This window comes from Pundamilia nyererei, unplaced genomic scaffold (assembly GCF_000239375.1).
Source record: "Pundamilia nyererei isolate P.nyererei 1_Seehausen unplaced genomic scaffold, PunNye1.0 scaffold00031, whole genome shotgun sequence".
Classification (NCBI taxonomy): domain Eukaryota; kingdom Metazoa; phylum Chordata; class Actinopteri; order Cichliformes; family Cichlidae; genus Pundamilia; species Pundamilia nyererei.
The window spans coordinates 1,702,557-1,725,714 of record NW_005187432.1 but is presented as its reverse complement, the minus strand read 5'-3'; the positions used below and the strand labels follow the sequence as shown (position 1 = coordinate 1,725,714).

The window sequence follows — 23,158 nt, the reverse complement described above, 5'->3', positions numbered from 1 at the left end:
CATAAATTAGGAAATGTTGCAGAGTGAGAGGCACTCTAAAAATGTACAGGATAGTGTTGCATTTTGACGAGAGAGCGCTTGCTGCTCACACACCCCGACTAGTTGACTGGATTGAAAACATGGCTGCGGCCGAGCGTGCAGCAAATTTACGGAAGTGAGGTATGTGTAATTCTTAAGCTACAAAAGCTGTTTAGAAGTGTGCCTCCAGTTCGTTGCTTGTGGTGGAGCAAACGACAGAACCTGAATTTATTAGCCCACTCAAAATGTGTGTGGCCGCCATTGCTGGCAGTACACAAATACATCGGCAAAGTTATGCGCGGAACAATCAGCTAGCTCGCCGAGCTAATGCCAGGTTGCTGCGGCTAGCCTCGGCTGCTAGCTGGTTACCAAGTGCTTGGTTGCTAATCATGCTACTTCTCAGTGCTGGACATATAAACCTCGGCGAAAACGTGTTAGCGGCGATTTCTTCCATCTACGTGCTGTCTTATTTGTGGCTTTAACGCCCCTGTCCGATGTCGCGCTAGCTAGCATGTGCTAGGTGTCAGTAATAGAGGGGCTTCATCAGGAATCGCTACGATTCTTCTCTTAACGGGAGAACTAGCACAGGTAACGTTAGCCAACTTGGCTAACTAGTCGAGCACAACAGAAAGAGGGGAAAATGGTCCGTTAGACTGCAGCACACTTGTCCGTTGAGTGTCACAGGGAGCGTGTATAATAATTTATAATTTAATTTTGCTGGTGCCACAGCCTGCGGCTTGGTGTCTCAAGTGTTAATATATATATATTTTTTTTTTTAATTAACCCCCGAGAGCTAACGGTAAGTTAGTTTTGTATGGTTAGCCCGCTAAACGGCATGCTAGGTCAACTGAGGTCTGCTTGGAAGTTGGAGCATGCTAACGTTTAGCTAATTCGCAATCTCCCTGTGAAATAACTGGGTTGTTTCTGTCCAGACGTGTGGTCGTGAGTTTTAATCGTGAACTTTTTTTTGCTGCAAAAACTAGTCTTCAACTCAGCCGGCTGGCACGTGCTGCTGCTGTTGCTGCGCCCCCGTCCAGTCTCGTCGTCAGTTTAAACAGCATCCTCGTGCCTCCCAACTTCGTGGGCTTGGAGCTCGCGGCAGTTGATTTAGCTGAGATGTAGGGATTTGAGCGATTCTCATCGGAATGTGCACCAGCACCACTTCGCGGATGTTTGGTTGCCAGTAGGCCCAGTGGAAGTGCTGAACTTCAGGTCGGCAGCGGAGACGATGAGCCCAGCAGGACGGTAAAATGGCACAGAGCTCGTTTATTTATCGGAAAACACATGCATCATACCAAACTCTGTTACCCACGTTTAGATTAGCTGGTTTGCTAACAGTTGAGTTTGCTCGTGAGTTGCGTGTTTATTATTAGTGCACAGCTTTGGGAGTTTACAGGCTTGCTATCTTAGCAGTGCTTCTTTATGTGATGGCAAATGAAACATCTGTCAAGACAGTGCAGGCAAAAACACCACGTGTTAACATAACTCTACAACCAAACAAGCGTTTTAGAGAGGGGCAGGAAGTGGGTTGATTTGAGAGTACAGTAACACATGGGTCCTCTAATTACATACAATGTCTTTCACACTCAAAATCTTTGCTTATGCTCTGGATATCTGTGAGTACAAATTGATCTCGGCGTGTCAAGATCGGTGACTGTACATTGCAATATGGTGTTAGTACTGTAAATAACACTGTCACACCTTACTGTGGTAAATTGGCAGCTGTGGGTTTAATGGCTGGTGTGTTTCTAGAAAGATCAAGAGATTAATACATCTTATTTCATGGAGAAGAATACATCACAGTCAAATGTTTATATAGGAAGCAAACATGAATCCCAACCATGTATCCTTGGCTGAGTCTACTCTCTCATATACTAGAGAGAGAAAATGCAAATTAACCAAAACAGTGTCTTCTTGTGGCTCTTAATCTGATATAATGGCTGTAATGCTGGCATGACTTATGAGCAGTTTAGTCACAGAGTGGTTTATCACCAAAAAAAAAATCTTTTTTTCAAGTGGGTATAAAAAGGTGGGTATAAAAGCTCGAAGCATCCTATAAAAGAGTTTCCTTTCCCTAGAAAGGTACGGCGGCGGCAGCAGCGTCTGACCAGCCGCAAACACGGACAGGTCTGCTGTCAGCACAGCCACTGATTTTTGTATTAATAAAGTCTAGCCTAATTGAAGCATGGAAGGAAAATTGGAAAAATGGTAACCGTGTAAGTTAATAGACACATCAGCATTGTGGCTATGTCATTAACACATGAGATTCTGACAGATTACTGCATATTCCATTAAATTCTTATGTTAGACATGCAGGAAAGGAAAGTTAAGGAAAGCAGGAAAGTTATAGCCTTATTTTTACAGCTGCATCCTCTGTGGTGTTTAATTGTTTAAGAGCAAGTACAAAATAAATAACATAAATTCAAAGTAGGCTCATCCTTCTCAGATTTTATTTTAAGGTTAATAAGTACAAGTTGGTGTTCTATATAAGGATTATATAATTAAGACTTATAGAACAATAGAATCATTTAACAGTTGTCGCAATGGGGAAAAAAGCATGACTAAAGTTGATTCTGGTAACTTATATTTCTTATTGATTCTTATCAGGGCTCTTGAAAAACTTAAGACCCTCAGACTATCTTTACCCTGCGGTCTCAGGTTTCTTCCAGGAGTGGTGATCCTATTTTCTGTAGGATTTATTTGTCAGTATGTGGCAATTTTACACACGCTCATTTGTAATCTCCATCAAAAACTGCTTCCAAGCAGGTTTGGTCTGCAGCAAAAGTTAACACAGTGATGTACCCTGGGGAACGACAGACATTTTAAGCTTTAATATTTTTATATATGGCTGAGTAGCTTAATTTATAAAATATTGCAGAATTTATAGATTTCTGTTTTGGGTCGGTGCTAACAAAACCTCTAAAACAAATGTTAGGAGGTATAGGCTCCACCACGGAAGCAAACACTGCCCATTTGCTTCTTGGGGTGTGTGTAGAAGCTGCAGCTCCACCATAATTTACACCTGTGTTATAATGACTGTTTTCATCAACCTTTTTACCGAAAAAAGAAGCACTTGTTGGAATGAACCTTATATAATTTTAACCTTGAAATGTATTTTAGCTTGTGCACAATTCTATTTTCAGTTGCAAATGTGTGAAGGTTCAGCTTCACGACTGCTTCACAGTCGTAGCCGCCTTCAGTGTTTTCCTGTGGCACTAACAAGCTCTGCATTCTTTTAATAGCTTCATATGCTTCCTTTAGTATTACACTTTTATATCAGTGAATCCCAATTACAGCAGGGCAATATGACCAAAAATATTTATCACGATATACATTTGAACATTTGCGATAACGATATAACCGATGATATAATTGTCACGAGACAAAATACTTTACAACTCCGCAATTTTATTAGTGCAAATAAAATCATCAATGTATTTTCACTTAAATAAGCAGCTGTTTTTTTATGTGCATTAAAGTTATATAAAAATGTAACAGTGCAAATGCAAATTCCTGGCTGACAGTTTAACCAAAAGACATTTCCAGTGGAAACTGGCCGACATATCCTCAGCACAACCGTGTATAACATCCACAAAACTTAAGAAGGTTATAAACACACAATACGGTAATATTATGTTGAAGTACAGCACGTATCACTCCGCGAGGCTCCTGCCTACGATAGCCGTAATGCTCCGACAATCCATCAAGCGGTGTGACTTCACAGCTTAGCAAAGTCGTACTAAAACATTTTACAAATTTTCGAGCGCCGTGTACATAAAATCGTTTGGAGGTCAGTAAACACAAACAGAATTCAAACATAAGGCACACAGGATTATAAGAGGCACTGCTGATTTTCAGAAAATCAAAGGATTGAATTTAAGTGTGCCATATTTTCCAAAAAACACGGTAATAACGACGGCCCGCTAGCATGCTCTACCAAAAATAGTGCTTTGTTGTGTATCTGACGGACGAAAGCTGAACCAGTTCCACACCAGTGAAGTTGCAGCATTTTTACAAACCAGTTCTGGTTCATCCGTTTTTATTCAACGATCCGCTTTCGCCCTTCTCATTCTGCATCGCCGCTATGCTTTTTCCGCCATGTGTGTATGAAAACAAAGGCACTGCGCATGCATGTTTTACCCGTATTCTATCGCGATATTTCATTTCCTTATTGTTGCCCAACATTATACCGGTATTATCGTAAACGGTATAATATGGCCCAGCCCTACTCCCAATTAGTTTGCCTTGAGGCAAATCCAGGTGTGCCTTGGGATTTTGTGTCAACTATATTGTGATGCATGGTTCTTTTCACACTAAAAAGGAATGATCTAAATCGTAGGTGTCTTGTAGTTGCAGATGCTGAAAATGTGTTATCCAGAATGCTGTCATCTGACAGTATACAACTTAAAAGACAACTGGAAGATAGTACAGATGGTATGAAGGCTTGCCTTTTGGTGTGACTTGGTCATAAAATGTTTGAAAGCCACTGTTTTAGACTACAAGGGGAAAATACTGACATTAAGAAAAAAAAGATGGACAATCAAATGTTTGCTTCATCCATTTTGCTGTGATGGAAACACTCAAATGGACCAGCAGCTGACTAATCAGATATATTTACTGGCCCCGGGCCATAGAGCCATTGGTTATGTTGAACCCTGCAACATAAACAATCTGTGAATTTCTGTCTCCTATAAATCTATTTATATTTGCTAGTTTTTGCAATTACTGATCTAAACTGTTTTTGTATTTTTTGAGAAAGTGTTTCTGGGCAGACTGTTTTCTCTTATGGAGCAGCACATACCTGGAATACTATACCCACAGAACTGACTAACATACTTTTTATAAATCACTGTTTCCTGGATAATCAAAAATGCTGTCATAATAGGAAGTGGTGTCATTGTAACGGTGACACCGCCTCTGGTTCAGTAGTCATGTTTGTGTTGTTTTCTGTCTGTGCTGTTTTGTAAATGATCTTTAACGTTCGTTTAATATGTTATATGGTAACATCTTTTAACATTCAAATAATTCTTGCTCTTTTCTGTTTGTTTTTGTTTGCTCTCTCTAAATGCAGTTAGCCTGCTGGGTACTGCAGATGAAAATGAAACAAGCCGTCTAAATGTGTCTCATTTGCTCATGTTAATGTCCCTTTTAAATAAAATAAACACACTTTAACTTGCACAGTGTTTATACTTTAGGAAATCACTGTTGTGGCGAGTAGTTTAATGCCTGCTAACTACAGGCTCCACAGCCAAGGAGAGTCATGTCATTGAGGATGTTTAATGTTTGTTACTCTAGAACGCCTTTGTCTGTACCCACTCGGTAACAGCTGGGATGGGAAAATACGCAAGTCACTTGATTTTATAACATTCCAGTCATTGCACTTCTGCTAGGCATGTCTGACTGTAGTTTGAACCGGATGTTGGGCAGGCTAGTCAGATTTACAATGTAATGACGACTTTAATTTAATAATTGTGAAATCTGGTACCCGAATGCAACATTGAACTTAATATTAACTATTAAGATAGGCCCTGTGAGTTAAGCCAGGAACGTGTTAATTATTAGGAATGTGGAAGTGTGATCAAATGTTTTATAAAGTTATTCAGCCCAGCTGTAGCACTAATTATTTTTGATGTAGTGATTAGCTTTCCTAGTTTTTGGGAGCAGGTCAGATGAGCCGGCTTAATTAGTTTTGTCGTGTTGAGTCAAAGGGTGAGCGCTCTGTCTGGAAAAAAACCTGCTCCTCCTGCTCCCCGTTTTCTGCTTTTCTTTCTCTTTTATTTTATGCATGGACAAATCACATTAGTTTTCTCAGCTGGGCTCTTTAGCAGAGTGTGAGTAATATGTGCATGTGGTAGTGTTCATTTCAGGTGACTATTGTTAGCTCCCTGAAGGAGTATTATCAAAATGTATTTGTAGCCGGAGTAGCCTCTGTGGCTTTGATGGTGCTGTGTTAGCACAGTGCGGGAAAAGGGAGGGACTGTCCGAGTATGAGAGACAAGGAGCTTTTAAATCAGTTTTGACGGAGGTCGGCCCACAGTTTGATGTACTGGGAATTAATGTAAATGAGCACCTCGTCCATGGCGCTAATTGATGTGATTTGTCCCCAAGATATATGGCTACTACTGTTTCCCATCATCTATAAAAGGACATCCAGTGAGATCATACCTTGCTGAATGTCACTTTAATACGACCTCTAACATGTTGTTTTTATTGTCCTTGTGGTTAGATTTATTAGTTGGACCATGATGCAGAGGATGTGTCAGCAGCAAGTCTCCTAACTGGAGCAGGAACTTTACAATCTCCCTTTCATTAGCTGCATTTTTCTGTGGGCAATTATAACTTGATTATTAATACTTTGTACTTAGAGTAAGGTATTTATGTATTTGGTTTGGGTTTTTTTTGAAGTTGTTGATTGTGGAGTTAATTGACTTATTTTGTTTTAATAACTTTGTAAGACAACATAATCTAGTGTAAACTGTTTTTGTAATTACAATTTGAAAGCTCCTTCGTTGTTGTTTTTTTTCAATGCTTCCATGACTTTTGTTAGATATATGAGAGAGAAATTGTATTAATTTGTTTCCATGATCTTTATGCAATATGCTTCATAAAAAAAAAATGCTGAGAGAAACAAGAACTAGCTGTCTATATGTGTGAATTTATTAGAGATGCAGTGATCCAGTTTTTTGTATTACTGATTTAATAGCGATGCTTTGGGTCTCTGCTGATATCAGTGTTAAATTAAAACGATGGCCTGCCTGAGGAAGAGGCTGGGAATCATTCTTTATGTTTAATATAACATCAGGCTCGACTCAACCATTATTTTCCTAACTCCCTAATAGTGGCACTAGTTTCTCCTTTTCCCTCATGTTGCAATCACCTGTGAAAAAACAGTGGTTGGAGACTGCAGCATGACTAAAATTATTGCAGCTGTGTGCAATGAACTCCTGATCTTGCTGCCGTGGAATTGCTTCAAAGATGATGATGACGTCTGCAACCACTCACAGTTGATTGCAGTCTTCGAAGCAACTTTACTCAATCAAAATGATGATAAAAGAGCAACAAGTCTGCTATAAATTTGCGAATCAATTGGGTCAAGTTAGCATTTACATGAAATCTGTTTGAGACAATACAACAGTTCACTGTGATAAATTGGTGAAAATGGCAAATCCGTTGCCATCTATATACAGAGAAATTCACATTAAAAATCATTCAGAATCTCATAGATTTAAAACACGTTAATAAATACCTCTACAAATTGTGACATAGTTGCTGTGTGATGGCAATTTAACTACAAAATGATATCGGTGATTGGCAGTCTTGCTTTTATATAGGGATACTATCAGACTACAAACAGTTAAGTTTTGCCCATCAGTGCAGACTGACTCAGGCTGATTGCAATGTGTTGGGAATCTGTCTGTATTCATGAACTGTATGACAGTCTGCTAGGGTCCATGTGAAATTTGGTAATTTACATTATAATGCACAAACTATCCATGTGCACCAGGTGGTGAACTTGGAAGAAGGATTACAGGAATGAATACTTGGCTGTCGGGTCTCCAGTTTTCCGTGTCTGCACTTTAGTCTATTTGAGAGTGATTCCAGTCAGTGAGAGTCAGATGACAATTTGTTTGGAGATAGGTTACCTTTGTAATCGACTTGCAGCCATAAGGGATTGCCTAGAGGTTGAGGTTCAGTCTCTGGGTGACCAGTTGGTTGCCGCAGCTACTTGCAATCCGACAGCAAACAGATTTTTTTTCATTGCAGTCACCAGATAATCAGGGGCTGAATGTTAGATTAAAAAAAACCCACTTTTACGTAGAAAAAGTGCTTGTACAAATGTGCGTAATTGGGTGTATAAGCGCTTTGAGTGCTCAAGTAGAGTAGAAAAGCACTGTATAAGAACCAGCTCATTTACCATTTAGTTGCAGATGAGTTGCTATTGTATTTTCAATATAGTGCAGGTCAGCCATCACCCACACAAATGGATCACATCAGAGAGAGGTGAAGAGAAATATTAAGATCATTTGAGACTTTTTCTTGTATATGGAGAAAAAATATGGGTAGACTTTAGGAAGACACTTTGCCTGATGTGTAATATTACATGTGTAATAACTAGCTACTGACGGTACTATGAACTATGTATTCGTGGTACTGCTTTTCAGTGGTTTAGGTCTTACCTGGTTGAGAGAACGTTTTGTGCAAGTCCTTTGGATTTCAGATCATCCTCAGCTTTAGTTTCATGTGGGGTACCACAGGGATTAATACTTTGACCTCTGCTTTTCTCCCTATATCTCATCCCCCCTTTACTCTATTTTTAAAAGGCACAAAATGGCTTTCCATTTATATGCAGATGATGGTTTATATGTAGAATTTTTGTTCCCAGAGGATTTAAAATTTTGTATGTTGTGATAAGTTTTGGAAGGATAGCAGCCTGTTGGCACACCTGTTATGAAGAGATAAATGGCCTGCAGTGTATGATGACAAAACAGTGTCTGCAGTGTTATCTCTGTTGAATTGGATGTGAGAATTATAGTGTCAGAAATCAGTCAACCTTTAAACTACATTTATTTTACTTGTGACAAAAAATAGAAATGCCTGCAAGGAGGAAATACATATTCCCTTGCTGTAACAGACATACACAATCTGTGTGATGGATTTTTTTTTTTTAAACGCCTTGTTTCTGTGCTTGTGGTCTTTTCATATCTTAAAATGCTTGCTGAGCTGTAGTCACATACAAATGAGCCTCAAAGCTGTGCCATTTGAGGCGTGTGTACAGACTGATTGATCATTTAGGCACAAAGGAACATCTGACATGATTGTTTCCTTGTGCGAGTGTAAGATCTCCCCCCCTTTTGAATTTATTCCCTGTGTACTGACCTGGTATAAGACATCTAGATTTGCCTGTGGACAGAAGGTGTTGCTTAGCTACAATGACAGAATAAATCAATACCCCTCTGGTGTGAGCAATGACCCGAGTGGTATTTAACAAAGGCCTTCTGGTACATGCTTCTGTTTGAAACACCACAGGGTACTGTTCATGCATTCATTTTTAGCATGCAAGTCCAGTGAAACCAGTCAAACTGAAAACTGTGATGTTAATGCAACAGTGAGCTGCATATGTTTATAGCTTTCAGTTGTTAGATTGACATTTAAGTGCAAGTTTCTCCATGTGTATCTTGCAGGTGCCCGCATTTGGCTGCAGAGGAGAGAGCACCAAGATGAGGAGACTGTAGGCACTCGCCATAGTATGGCCGCATCCCGTTCCTCGCGCGTCACAAGGTCATCAGTGGGGCTCAATGGATTGGATGAGAACTTTTGTGGTCGAACCCTCAGGAACCGCAGCATCGCCCAGCCAGAGGAGACCTCAGTGTCTCCACTGCCAAGGGCCCGTTCGCCCAAGAAGAAGCAGGACAACAAGCAGGACACCAAGCAGGAATCGAAGCATGACGCCAAACAGGAGTCGAAGCAGGACAACAAGCAGGACACCAAGCTGGAATCGAAGCATGACACCAAGCAGGAGTCGAAGCAGGACAACAAACAGGACACCAAGCCAGAGTCGAAGCAGGACAACAAACAGGACACAAAGCCGGAGTCGAAGCAGGACGTCACACAGGACGTCAAGCTGGAGTCGAAGCAGGACTTCACACAGGACGTCAAGCTGGAGTCGAAGCAGGACAATAAACAGGACACCAAGCCGGAGTCGAAGCAGGACGTCACACAGGATGTCAAGCCGGAGTCGAAGCAGGTTCCCAGACAGGATACCAAGCCGGAGTCAAAGCAGGTCGCCAAACAGGACGTCAAGCCAGAGTCGAAGCAGGTCACCAAACAGGACGTCAAGCCGGAATCAAAAAACGAGACAAAACAGGAGTCAAACCAAGACGTTAAGCAGGAGTCAAAGCAGGATGCTAAACAGGAGACAAAGCATGATGAGACACCGGACACTTATTCGCAGGATGGCCAACAACAGGCCTTGTTGCAGGGAAATGTAACTCACTCTGATGCTTCTCTGGTAGAGGCCGATCAATGGACCAGTTCCAGGAAGCGAGGCCAGTCATGTTTAGAAAAAGACATTAGCCCTGAAAAGTCAGAGAACTGTGATGGAGGGAACGGGGAGCGGGATGCCTCTCCTCAAATTAAAAGGGCCAAGCGATGCTCTCGCTCTGGAGAGTCTCAGGGACAGGAGAAGGACCCTGAGCTTGTGAAACCCGAAAGTCCTGACTCAGTCCCAGAGCTTAGCAAGGACAACAGTTGTGAGGAATTACCCAGCCAGAACTTTGCTAACACAGTTCCTGCCTCACCTATCCTCAGTAAACAGGAAGGTGGGCTCACAGGGGACGATGCAGAGGATGGTCATGTAGAGTGTGATGGGGCCTCTCAGTTCCCAAATGCCCACAAAGCTTCTAATGGACTCCGAGAAAATAACACAGAGGAATCAAACACGCTTGGTGAAAAGTCTAGTTCAAATCCTACCCCTGATACTAATTTCTCGTCCCTGCTCAACGGCAGTCAGACAGGGACTCCCTCATCCCCTGATCCCGCTGTGCCTTGTAGAAACTCTGTCCCTGGGCATATGGAGGTTTCTGGCTCAGGAGAATTGCCATCCTCATCTGCACCAATATCTGAGGGTGTTCTGGATGATTCTGTCCCTGAGTTGATAGTGGCCAAGGAGCAGGAAGTGGAGGAGATGGAGGTTGACGTAGTAGGTGACTCGTTCTGTCTGGCTCATGAAGAGCAGGTGATGGATAGCGAGAGCGACACGAATGGACGGCTGCTGACACCAGTGCAGGAATCTGTTGCCTCCACCTCCTTCTCCACCACTAATATGAACAGTAGTCCAATCCACAACAACAACAGCAACTCAGGAGAAACCACATCCCCACTAACAACACCCCCTTCCCCCACAGAGCCAGAGTGCAACCCTTCTATTTCCAGCACATCCACCTCTTTCACAGAGCTCTACGAACACAGATACACTCGGCGGACTTCACCCAGAAGGGCTGTGTCCAGTGGAAAAGCTTGCTCCTCCAAGCCCAGCTCTCCTCCCAGAGACAATGGTCCCTTGAGGGAAGAGGGGGAGGTGGTGGTTGGGCTGGAGGAGGAGGACTGCCCTATGGTGGAAGAGCCAGCTCCCTCAGACTCTATTGGCCACTCCAATGAGGAGCCGGTGTCTGGGGATCCTGGGGACAGGGCAGGTGGTGAGGATCGTGGATTTATAGAGGGGAAAGAGGCCGAACACAGCAAGGAGTTGACACAAAGCCAGGCTGCGGAGGAGGAGGAGGAGGAGGAGGAGGAGGAAGAAGAGGAGCCAGACGTGTATTACTTCGAGTCGGACCACTTGGCTCTTAAACACAACAAAGAGTATGTGGGAGCTCCCCTGTGGATTGTGCTCTCTTAATCTGTTGTTGATGTAGCTCTTGCAAATGTTTATCAATATATTTTTGATCAACCAGCGATGCATTTGAAGTACTGAGGGTTTTTCTTTTCCAAGATTATTCTAATGTTTTTAATGCTTCAGCATTTTTAAGTTTATATACAAATAATATGAAAACTGTTTTTGGATTTTGACGCTTTAAAGTGAAGTGACCCTTTGACCTTTCCTTATTGAAAACCTCTAACCCCCTGGCTTGATACATTTGAGGTCTGAATAGGTAAAAATTTCACTATTTAGTTTTTGTTTTTTGTTTTTTTAAAGGCAAAGATTTGACAAGTAGAGCAATATTTTTCTTCCTTTTCTGTTAATGATTTCAATAACCCTTCGTTTCTCCTTCAAGGATGAATAATTAACCATTGCCTGGCTAGGGTAACTTGTACTTGTGTTATCACATAGGAAACGGATCCAGTCAGAACATGTAACTGAACCCTATACCCTATATATATGTGAATTAACAGTCAGAAAAAGAGCAGGGTGGTTACTATATATCTTAAATTACAAATATGCTTTGTAGTCATCAAAAAACAAACAAACAAACAAAAAAATAAATAAAGAACAGTTAGGTAAAAAGGCTAAACGAATAAAAATGGTCCAGATTAGAGCAGGGCGATATGACCAAAAATATTTATCACAATATACATTTGAAAATTTGCGATAACGATATAACTGGCGATATAATTGACACTAGACAAAATACTTTACAACTCCACAACTTTATTAGTGCAAAAAACCCCATCAGTGTATTTTCACTTAAACAAGCAGCTGTTTTTTATGTGCATTAAAGTTATATAAAAACGTAACAGTGCAAATGCAAATTCCTGGCTGACAGTTTAACCAAAAGGCATTTCCAGTGGAAACTGGCCGACACGTCCTCAGCATAACCATGTATAATATCCACAAAACTTAAAAAGAGGCTATACACACACACAATACGGTAATATTATGTTGAAGCACAGTACGTATCACTCCGCGAGGCTCCTCCCTACGACAGCCGTAGTGCTCCGACAATCCATCAAGCGGTGCAGGTTCGTAGCTTAGCAAAGTCGTACTGAAACATTTGACAGATTTTCGAGCGCCGTGTACATAAAATCGTTTCAAGGTCAGTAAACACAAACAGAATTCATACATAAAGCACACGGGATTATAAGGGGCACTGTCGATTTTCAGAAAAATCAAAGGATTGATTTTAAGTGTGCCGTATTTTCCAAAAAACACGGTAATATGACGGCCCGCTAGCATGCTCTACCAAAAATAGTGCTTTGTTGTGTATCTGACGGACGAAAGCTGAACCAGTTCCACACCACTGAAGTTGCAGCATTTTTACAAACCAGTTCTGGTTCATCCGTTTCATTTAACGATCGCTTTCGCCCTTCTCATTCTGCGTCGCCGCCATGGTTTTTCCGCCATGTGTGTCTGAAAACAAAGGCACTGCGCATGCACGTTTTACCCGTATTCTATTGCGATATTTCATTTCCTTATTGTTGCCCAACATTATACCGGTATTATCGTGAACTGTATGATATGGCCCAGCCCTACTCCCGATTCTCAGCAGTATTCACAATGTTGGCCCTGTTCAACTATAGGGGAGCTTGTTCAAGTCTGTATGAAATATATAAGAATATAGCAGGGCAGTGTATCTCACCTATTTCTGGCTTGAGGTTTTTATCACGCTTACACAAGATATGTACAAAATACATATAAACATTGTATAGATAAGCCTTCAAAAGTAGATCTTGTACTGCAGTAATGTATGGAAACACCAAAGAGGAGCCTCTGAGTGCAAAAGGGCCAAACATAGTCAGTGACAAACAGCTCAGAAATTGTACTATAGTGCAATAAAGATGAATACACCCACAGAAGTCTGTGTGAAGATCCTGGTTGCATCACACGTTAGAATGGAGAGTTTAAAACAAACAAACAATACATTGTAAATATAATGAAAAGAAAACATTGAACAGTCTTTTTGGAAAGCAGATTACAAGTCTGCTTTCAAGCTTACAAGCTGAATTACTGTTGAAGCTCGTGGGTTTTTACACCGCCAACTCGCAGACAGAATGCTTAAATATGTCCACCAGTAATTGCGGGAACGTCTAACTATAGCTCCCGCCTTATTGTTTAGGTTTCCCATGTTTCAGCAGTTAATTTCCACCTTCAATCTGGGACTGTTATTGTGTGAATTAACTGCCACTTGTCACTCTTCCAAAGCCCGAGGAGATTGTAAAAATATGCTGATTGCTTCTTGTCATCTCTTCTCTCGGTACGTTGAGCTGTTTCTTAGAGAAAGGATTTCTCAGTGTTGATCTTTGTTTGTGGTTTTCTTTTTTTCTTTTTTTTTGTTATTTGTCCTGAAAGATGAGATGTTTATGTTGGTGGACATGTCCCATGCCGCGCTCAGTCAGGCTCTGCTAACTGCGCTGTGGCAGGTCGTCTGATTTGCTGTACATCTTCACAGGAGGAGGGGTAGAGGAGGACTTTGAGACATAATCTGCTGGGGTTCTTTTGTCTTTGAACACTTAATATCCGTAAATGTTTCATATTCGGATAGTGGCTTAGAATAAGATTTCATTGCTCTTGTGTTGCCTGATAATTTGATCAAGTTTCGGTGCCATGCCAAGGTTTGGTTGTGCTGAGTAAGGAGAATTTCAAAGCCTCCGATCAATGCAGCCAGGAGTCATTTTTAGGAAGGCATGACGAGGCACTTTGGAGTTGCTGAACGTGGAGAATTGTCACAAATTTGATTCATACATCTTATATTTGCACCAGTTTTGTGGATTTTGACGAATGTCTCTGTCCTAAACATATTAAGTAGATCCCTGTTCTCAATTATCAGACATTAACATTGCACTAATATTGTACAGGCCAGCTTTTCTTTGGCAGTGATGTTTGTCAGTGGACCTCGGGCCCAGTAGGTGGCAATGGAACACCAGACTTGTCTCTGGACACTCTCCAAGTGTCCAGAGTGGTGAGAAGAAGAGCCAAGTCTCCCTCAAAATGGATCTTCTCACTGCTTTCTTTTGCAGATTTTTTTTTTCCTTTTTTTTTAATACATTGAATCACAGTCGCTTAGTATCACAGAAAGTAGTTTTGATGCCACTAATGCATAGACAGACTGAATTTTCATCGATGCATAGATCAAGTGGATGCTGTACAAGCCAAGAAGCCCAACACAACTTTAAACAAAGCTGACTTCTGTCGTAGAAATTGTGTCCTGTGCATTGATTTTCATTCATGTTGTGTTAGTAGAGATTGATCCACTCTGCTCCACTGAGCACCTGCATTACTTTATAGCTGTGTAGGATGCTGTCACGTTCCTGTCAATTCCTGGGGCTCTGCTCGCACTGTAAGGACTCTGAGTCACTAGCACAATTAGTCATTGACAGCTCAGTTTGCAGTTCTCCCATTGCCCCAGAGAGTGTGAGAGGAAAGGTCACTCAAGGCTCCTGAAGTGCTTCAAAACCCAAATGTTTGTCATGCACAGGTTTTGATATCTGGTCTGAAATCTGAGAGATGTGCAGTTAGAGTCCCTAATGGGCTTCATTAGATCAGTAACTCTACACTTGTTAGGCTTTTACTATAGCATCTGGTTTAAGAAGATGCATAGTCTCCAGCCACTGTGGTGATAATCACATAGATGGAGTCAGTAATACCGTTTATATTTTCTTTGCAGAATAGGTTGGAACTTTTTGAAAATGGGTCATGTTTTGTGCAACTGTTTAGGTTCTCAGCAACATTGTTGAATTATGCATGGTGTGTGGTCTAAAAGTTTGATGCACTGCAGCATTGCAAGTGTCAGGTTAAATAATGTAAGCAGTGTCTTCCTTCTACTCTTGTCTAACCTTGCTCCCCACTGTGTCAGTTATCAGAGACTGCTGCAGACTATTGGAGTTCTCGAGGCTCAGCGCACGCAGGCCATCCTGGACCTTGAAACATTGGCGCGTCATCAGAGAGAGGCGCTTGCCGATCCCATCAGCTTTGTGGAACAGCTGCAAAAACGGGTAACAATGCCTTTGGTGCAGCTAAGTGCTGTGCACAAAGCCTGGAAGTGCACAGCAGAAAAGTAGCAGATTCAAGTGTATAAAGCATTCCCAGTAGAGTTTTTTTTTTGGGGGGGGACTATAGTGGATGTCTTTTCCTCTCCTGTTGTGATGTGCTTTAGTAAAACTAGGCTAAAGATTCAACTTCACTTTGGCCCTTGATTTGTGCGATCCTCAGGTGAATCTAGGCTTGCCGTGTCCTCAGCATGTTGTCCAGCTTCCTGACATTGCCTGGGAGCAGTACACCTCAGGCCTCGGGGATTTTGAAAGAGAATTCTGCGACAAGAAACGGAAAACCAGGCGGCTAAAGTTGATCTTTGACAAAGGCACGTGTGAATGACTTGAGCTGTTAATAGATTGATTATCAAGTGTATGTGCATTTTTTTTCCTTTCTTGTTGTCAAAGGAAACATCTGTTCTCCCTATCCAGGTTTGCCTCTTCGACCAAAAAGTCCCGTTGAGCCCAAGAAGGAAGGTGAATCCTCCACAATGTACTCCCCTCTACCCACAAGTGACGCGCCCGAGAACGGCAGGCAAACGCAGGTACACCTCAGTGTCCTTACTAAAAGATTCTGCACAACACTCACAAGGTGCTGCCATCACAGCTGCAGTTATCTCCCAGTATATCATTAGTGCAGGTTCTGTGACATCAGTTTCTAAGAGCCGGAGCTGGTGAGTCACTGATCTCCTGCAGGTCACCCTACAAATCGTCACGTTATTTTACACCTCCTCCAACCTCATATTCTTATTTCTTGGCAGAGTTAAACATGCAGCGCATGTGAGCACAAAGGATGGTATCTATGGAAACATGAGGAGCACACCTCTCCCCCACTCCTCTGATTAAGTCTTATTCTTAGCCTCTGTTTTGTGTGTGCGTGTTTGTGTTTTCCCACATGGTATCGGCAGCAAGGTTTCACTTTTAATTGATTGCTGGGATTAGACGTGGCAAAGCACTTAGCACTAAGAAAACAACTCCTTGATTATTTCTGTTGCTCTCCCTGTTTATTTTGTGCAGACACATTAGCATTTTCTCAGACTACACTCTCTGAATCCTAACAGGATTTTGTTTGTCACTCAAAAGAGTTGGTGTTTTTCTGCATCCTCCCAATGACACATCTCAAGTCACATCTGACAGCCAGGCTTTCTCTGTCAAACTGACTGACTCAGCGTGCCAGGCAGTTCATATGTAAAGAGCTCTTCAAATGGTGGTGTGCCCATTATTTTTTGTCTTGTGTCAGTCTTCTAACATGGCTGCCACTTTTGTGCTTTGACAGATGATCAGGGGGAGGATTTGTCATCCAAATAAACCCGACACATTTAACCAGCTGTGGACTGTGGAAGAACAGGTAGGTAGCAAGAGTGTAAGAGCTCATATGTTCTGTAGCACGCTGCAACAATTTGTCATAAGAGTGGTTTAGATTGTTATAGGTTGATCGTCATAAAACTGGATGTTTGCAAGTAAAATAGAAATCAAACATAATTCAGAAAATAAATACTTAAGACCTGTTTAAAACTGGTACAGCGCTATTAATACGTCTTAATTTATGCACTTTATGTCGCCAAGTGCTTGCTCAAAGGGGATTATTTGATTGTTGGGGCTTTCTCTGTATTATTGTAGGACTTCATCATAAAATATAAAGCACCCTCAGGTGTCTGCTGTTGTGATTTGGCACTATGTAAATAAAATTGAATTGAATAGATTTAATTTAGATTTACCATGATTAGGTGATCAGTTCTATGTATTTTTCATTTATCCCCTCTAATGAAAAACGCCCCACCAAATAAACAAAACATGATTTTTGTCAACACCTGTTAGATTTATTAAAAACATTAAAGAATGAAGCAATAATTTTAACCTGATGTTTTGTGTGTTTTGATAGAGAAAACTGGAGCAGCTTCTTGTTAAATTCCCACCTGAGGAAGTCGAATCCAGAAGATGGCAGAAGATTGCTGATGAGTTGGGCAATCGAACAGCAAAACAGGTGACGAAGAAAATGAGGATCAACTTCAATTAAGTTACATTTTATAGCAGCTTAGTTTAGAATATTTGTAGATGTATGCACCAAAAGATTTGATCTCATAGAAGCTCAAAAAAGCATCTTTCCTTTTATTTTTATTGTCCTGTTGTGACTTTGAAATTGCAAAAAACAAACTGTTAAATCGAAAAAGTGTACCCTTGTCAGTGGTAAAAGGCAGGCTGACTTGTATGTTAACTGCACCCCCTACAAGTACCTGGATATTGTGTGTGTGTGTGTGTGTGTGTGTGAGTGTGTGTGTGAGTGAGAGAGAGAGAGAGCTCCTATGCTTCAAGCAGCTGCTCCTCAGTTGGAAATGATTAACAGAACCATCTCCCTTTTAAAACCTTCCAGGTTGCCAGTAGGGTTCAAAAGTACTTCATCAAACTGACAAAAGCTGGTATCCCTGTGCCTGGAAGAACACCCAACCTGTGCATGTACACTAAAAAGGTAACTCAATTACTACACCCCCCCTCTCATAGCCATACTGAATAAGTAATCTCATTGAAAGTAATGGTTTTGCCTTTGAATATTAAAGTTTATGCTGGGTAACTAATTCATTGTTGTCATATCAGCTTTCAGTTAAATGGTATTTTAATGATAAGAATGGGAGTTTGTGTGGCGCTCGCTGGAGACTGGATTAAACTCTGTGCCTGCTGGCAAAGATATGAACAGGGTGATAAAACGTGATGTTGAAAACGAAGCTTTTTATTGCTCTCAAGTGGACAAATAATGCAATGTCATCCATTTCATGTTTGCCTCAAACATCTCTTCTGTGCTGCAGTCCCTCTGTACTTTTCAGCCACCGTATGCTGTTATCACTGTAGATGTGCTGACAGTATCAACTAAGATTGTGTCTTCATTTTTTTTTTTGCCATTTAGTAAAGCTTTTCTTTGTCTTGTGTTACAGCTGTTGTTTTCCATTTAAATTGGACATTATGATTACATTTGATTATATCTGGTTTTGAATGAACTACCACACCAAGACTATAACCACCAGGGATGCGTTTTATAATAGTATAATGCTAATTTCATTCATATTGCACAACCCTGTAGTTTAGAGACAACAAACATACTTAATTTGTTAACTGCTTGTTATATTTGCCTTGTTTACGCTCTTCTAACGAACCCTATTTATTCTCCAGGCATCCAGCAAGCGGCAGCATCACCTTAACAAACACCTGTACCGGCCGTCCACCTTCCTGACCTCCTACGAGCCTCCAGTCTACATGGATGAAGATGATGAACGCTCAGCATATTACAACAGTGTGCAGGACCCTTCGGCTGATGATTCGGTCAGTCTTTTGTCTTTCAGTGTGTTTTCTTCTTTCAAAGGTTTATTGTCTGTCTTTCTTTCTTTCTTTCTTTCTTTCTTTCTTTCTTTCTTTCTTGTGACTTATCATGTTTTCACTGATTCTTCCCATTTTATTCCTCCTCCTCTTTTCTGTCTGTGTACAGTCTTACCCTCTTCCTTCTCATGTAAGCAGTGACCTGTAGGATAAAGACTGCTAAAAGCATGTGTTACGGGCTTTTGGGAATTTGTTTCTATACCTGAATAGTTCATTTAAAGCGGTTTTAAATAAAATTACTGCACCTGTGTTCCTCTTCTGCTCTCGTGCGTATGCTTTTTTTAGAGACTGTTCTTTTTAGCTCCACTTTAGCACATTTGGGTGAAGGGAAGCATTTAGCTCTTGATTTTTACTCTAATCACAGCTGCTTGTTCTGTTTAAAAATGCCTAAATCAGAGCAGGGGACCTGACCAGACTTTCCTTTCGTTCTGTTTGAACTGCGCGACTCCTGGTGCTCGCCATTATCCAGGAGCTGACATTTCTTTCTCTTGCCTTTGATGGCAGTAACCTTTTAGTGAAACCAGGTCGCTGCAGCCTGCTGAGTACACAGGCTACCGTCTCCATCAGCGCGTTAACGAAACCTCTGACACCGCCGGTATGGAGTAAAGTCAAAAAGGTGTTGCCTGCGTGGGTCACAGTAATTTCTCACTTCACCAGGTTGTCTTTTATTTTGGTCGTGTTTGCAGGAAGATTGAAAGTCTGCTGAGGGAAAGTGCGTCGGCAGCCTAACTGGACTCACAAAGCTGTTCCTTGTCAAAACATAGAAGTGTGATGCTTTTGTTGTAAAATAAAATGCTGCATTTTGTTTGCTTTATTCTTTTCTTCATACAAATAGCTGGAGGTAGCTGTGTCTTTGTAAAGGACACCATGTTTTTCACTCTTGTTCTTTAGGCTGAAAGACAGTATGTACTCTCTTATCGATACGTTGCTTGTGTCCAGCTAAAATTAGACTGATCGCTGCGGGCTGTAAATAAGTCTGCAGGGTAAAAAGCATCTAGATTAGATCCTTGGAGTTGTTGAGGAAATATTATGTACGTGGTTTTCCTGATGACTGTCAAACAACATCCTGTTTGTCTGAACAGGATGAAGAGAGTGTACCTGTGGAGCTGAGAAGTTTGCCAGAATACAAAGAGCTTTTACAGCTGAAACGTCTGAAAAAACAGAAGCTCCAGGAGATCCAGGAGGATAAGACTGAGATCCGGCACATAGGCTATAAGGTAAAGACTGCGCCGTGATGACATTAAGATCAGGAATCTGCATATACATGTTCCCTCAAAATGTTATGCATTTAAGTTGCACCCTGAGGGGGAAATAAATTCAAGTTGGCGGCAGAGGAAATATTTATTTTTTTAATGTGTTATCATAAGACGATAAATAAACTGTAACAACTATATTTTAACAGGTCCCAATAGAACTACTGGAGGCTGTGAAATATTGGAAGTAGTTCTGCCTAAAGCTTTAAAATGAACTTAAGAAATGTGCACATTTTAATGGCATTGTTGAATAATAATTCTTTTAATTACTCCAAGGCCTTCAGAAGCAAGTTTGTAGTGTAGAGAAGGTGTTAATATGTTCATACTTTTGTGGGAGTGTGTTCTGTGGACGATGAATATGTTTGTGTTTGTTTTGTGCAGTGTGACGTCTGTGGTATGGAGCCCATCCTGGGTGTGCGGTGGCACTGTCAGGACTGTCCGCCTGACAACTCTGTTGACTTCTGCTCCAACTGCTCCGACTGGTCAGCTCCACTTCCTTTATTACCAAACAGTCATACACAGTGCTGGTCGCTTTGCACCATGATGAAAATATTGCTGACATTTTAACACATTTAACATGGTGGAAATGAAAACACAGGATGTTTTGCATTTGTTTGTGGTATGCCATTCACTAAATAACATTCATCCCCCCACTAAAAGCTAGTTTAAACTGAACCCCATTTTTGTTTCATTTTTTAAGGTTTTCCACAGAACATTTTTAGGTTCCTGCAGTCATCATTGACTTTGCATGTTTTTCTTTTTGTACACTACAAGTTAATCTCACAGTACAACACGTGATTTACCTGTCTGATGGCGTGTAGTTACCATAGATGGTAGATGGAACGCAAGATGGCTGTAGTTCGTGGGTCTAAAAAAGAAAGACAGTACTGAAGTGCCTTAAACGTGCATTTCTTGAAATAGCTACTGCCACAGTGGCAGTGTAGTTATAAAAAGGCTTCCAGTTCTATATAAATCTATGGGGAAACAGCCCTCAGTGAAAATTTTCCAGTGTGAGACCCAATATGTCAAAGTAAATGTACTTGCTGGAAAATTGCTTATATGTGGTTCTTACAGTATCATTTCCTTATCTTCCAGCTTGTTCAAGACTGAGACCCACAAGCCTAACCACCACCTGGAGCCAGTGTACCAGGCAGAAACCTTCCTGGACCGGGACTACTGCCTGCCGCAGAGCACAGGTTACAACTACCTGGACCCCAATTACTTCCCTGCCAACAGATGACAGGGTCCCAGGCACCCCTAGCTTCAGGCTCTCTCCACATATCCCACAGGCCACTCTGTGCATGGCTCCATCCTTCAAGTCCAAGATAACCGCTTAACCCGCCGCCAGGCAGGAAGGCCATTAGGCAGGCAGACAGCCGGGGTCCTCAGAGCAGACCAGTGCTGCTGGTGGGGGGGCTGTTGGTGACTGACCTCCCTGACTTGAGCAAAGGGTGGCCATGACGGTTCCTCAATAAATATTTCAAAAAGGAAAAAAAAAAGAAAAGGGGGGGGGGAGGGGGAAGCCCTGCTCAACCTCAGCCAGGTTATTCAACGGATCCGTGATTTGAAAACGATACACTATTTTTAAAAACAAACAAAAAAAAGAAAATAGAAGGCACACGACATTCCCGAGCTCCGTGACTCCAGCAGGGCTGTCCTGTATCCCCGTTTCTCCCCCCCATCGCCCTCCAGTTACCTCCCTGTGCTGCTTCAAAACTGGAGAATTGATGATCAGTCTGGTGAAGCGCCACCTAATGGTGATGGGTGGCCAACCAGCACGTCATAGTGGACTGTGAAGTCATCAACTGAGATACACATAGGTGGTTTTATGCGTGTATGTGGTCTCTGTGTTATGCAAGAGTGAAAATGTTCTAGCTAGGTATCCGTAGATTGAGTATTTATGAGCCGCGGTGTCCTCAGCAGACGTCTGGGGTGCTGCAGGTGAAGTTCAGCAGACACTGTGGTTGAAGCCAGTGTTTTTTGTTTTGTTTTTGTTTTCATTTGTTTTCTTCTTTTTTTCCCAGGCTGCAGGTCCACATTTTGTTCTGCAGACAAATCTGTATGTGTTAAAACGGATCGAGCTCCCACGTTTCAGCATGGAGCCATCACGACCACTGTCACACAAACGCTGCTCTCTACACCCCCTTCACCTCTCAAACACACACAGATAACAAACTTTCATCTGTTTCCCTTTCCTTTGCTCTCTCCACTAAAACATGTCTAACAAGAAGCACTACAGCACGGAGAGCAAACATTTCCGAAGGCAGGCGTGTGAACGGAAAATACACAAGACTGCGTTTTTGTTTTCTTCTTTTTCCGCCCCCAGTGTGTGCCGTTGTTGATCATGTTGAGTGTACAAGTGTATGGTGAAAAGTAGCCAGCGCTAGATGCTGTGTGCCATTTTTAAGAGAAAAAAAAAAAGAGGCTGTTGTTTTGGCGTGGGGGAGGGACCTTTAACCTGGCCACAACTTCTCCCTTCCTGCGTGGCTCCGTTGACCCACACTGTCCTACTTTATTGATCCAGTCATCATGGCTCTAGATCTTTAATTTTGCAGTCCACCTTAAAGGTCCATTTAAAAGATTGTATTTTTATTAATCTATTTAAAAAAAGATAAATAATTGAGGTAGTGGTTGGTGCACCACAGTGGAGCAACCCACACAATTTTATACACATAGATTTTGTTGTGCTTGAGTAGACACCATTTTGTATGGTTTTTGTCTCTTTCCCTCACCCCCTTTGCCCTGCTTCAATATCTGTGTATAACAGTCTGTTCTTATGTAAAAAAAATAAAATAATAATGTTAAAAAATGCTAGGAGAACTGTGGAAATAAAAGTATGTGAAAATAAGTTTTTCTATATCCGTGCTTCCTCTGTTATCAGCCATCAAAGTCACCCTGAGTTTGGCTCAGCAGGATTAATCTGTTTTTCTCAGTTTTATATCAAACCCTGAACCCTGGCAAACTGGTAGCAAATTCTTCACATCATTTTTAGGAACTAAGTAATTGATTTTGACTCTGCTAGAATAGCTTTAGTTGATTCACGGTTCAGTCCTCACACA

At 41.6% G+C, this 23,158-nt stretch overlaps 1 protein-coding gene across 2 annotated transcripts; it reads left to right on the top strand.

Moving 5' to 3' along the window:
* The first annotated feature begins 45 nt into the window (after positions 1–45).
* Positions 46–22,937, top strand: zzz3 (zinc finger, ZZ-type containing 3). Of its 2 annotated transcripts, none has more exons than XM_005729010.1 (12): positions 46–159; positions 9,201–11,376; positions 15,306–15,444; positions 15,662–15,809; positions 15,913–16,025; positions 16,757–16,828; positions 17,363–17,464; positions 17,852–17,947; positions 18,643–18,792; positions 19,929–20,063; positions 20,481–20,581; positions 21,195–22,937. In XM_005729010.1, exons 2-12 carry the CDS (start codon positions 9,266–9,268, stop codon positions 21,337–21,339), a joined length of 3,312 nt encoding a protein of 1,103 aa, XP_005729067.1. In that variant the 5' UTR covers positions 46–159; positions 9,201–9,265; the 3' UTR covers positions 21,340–22,937. The 2 variants fall into 2 exon arrangements, with proteins under 2 accessions (XP_005729067.1, XP_005729068.1); XM_005729011.1 differs by lacking the exon at positions 46–159 and adding an exon at positions 613–1,263.
* Positions 22,938–23,158: the final 221 nt, after the last annotated feature.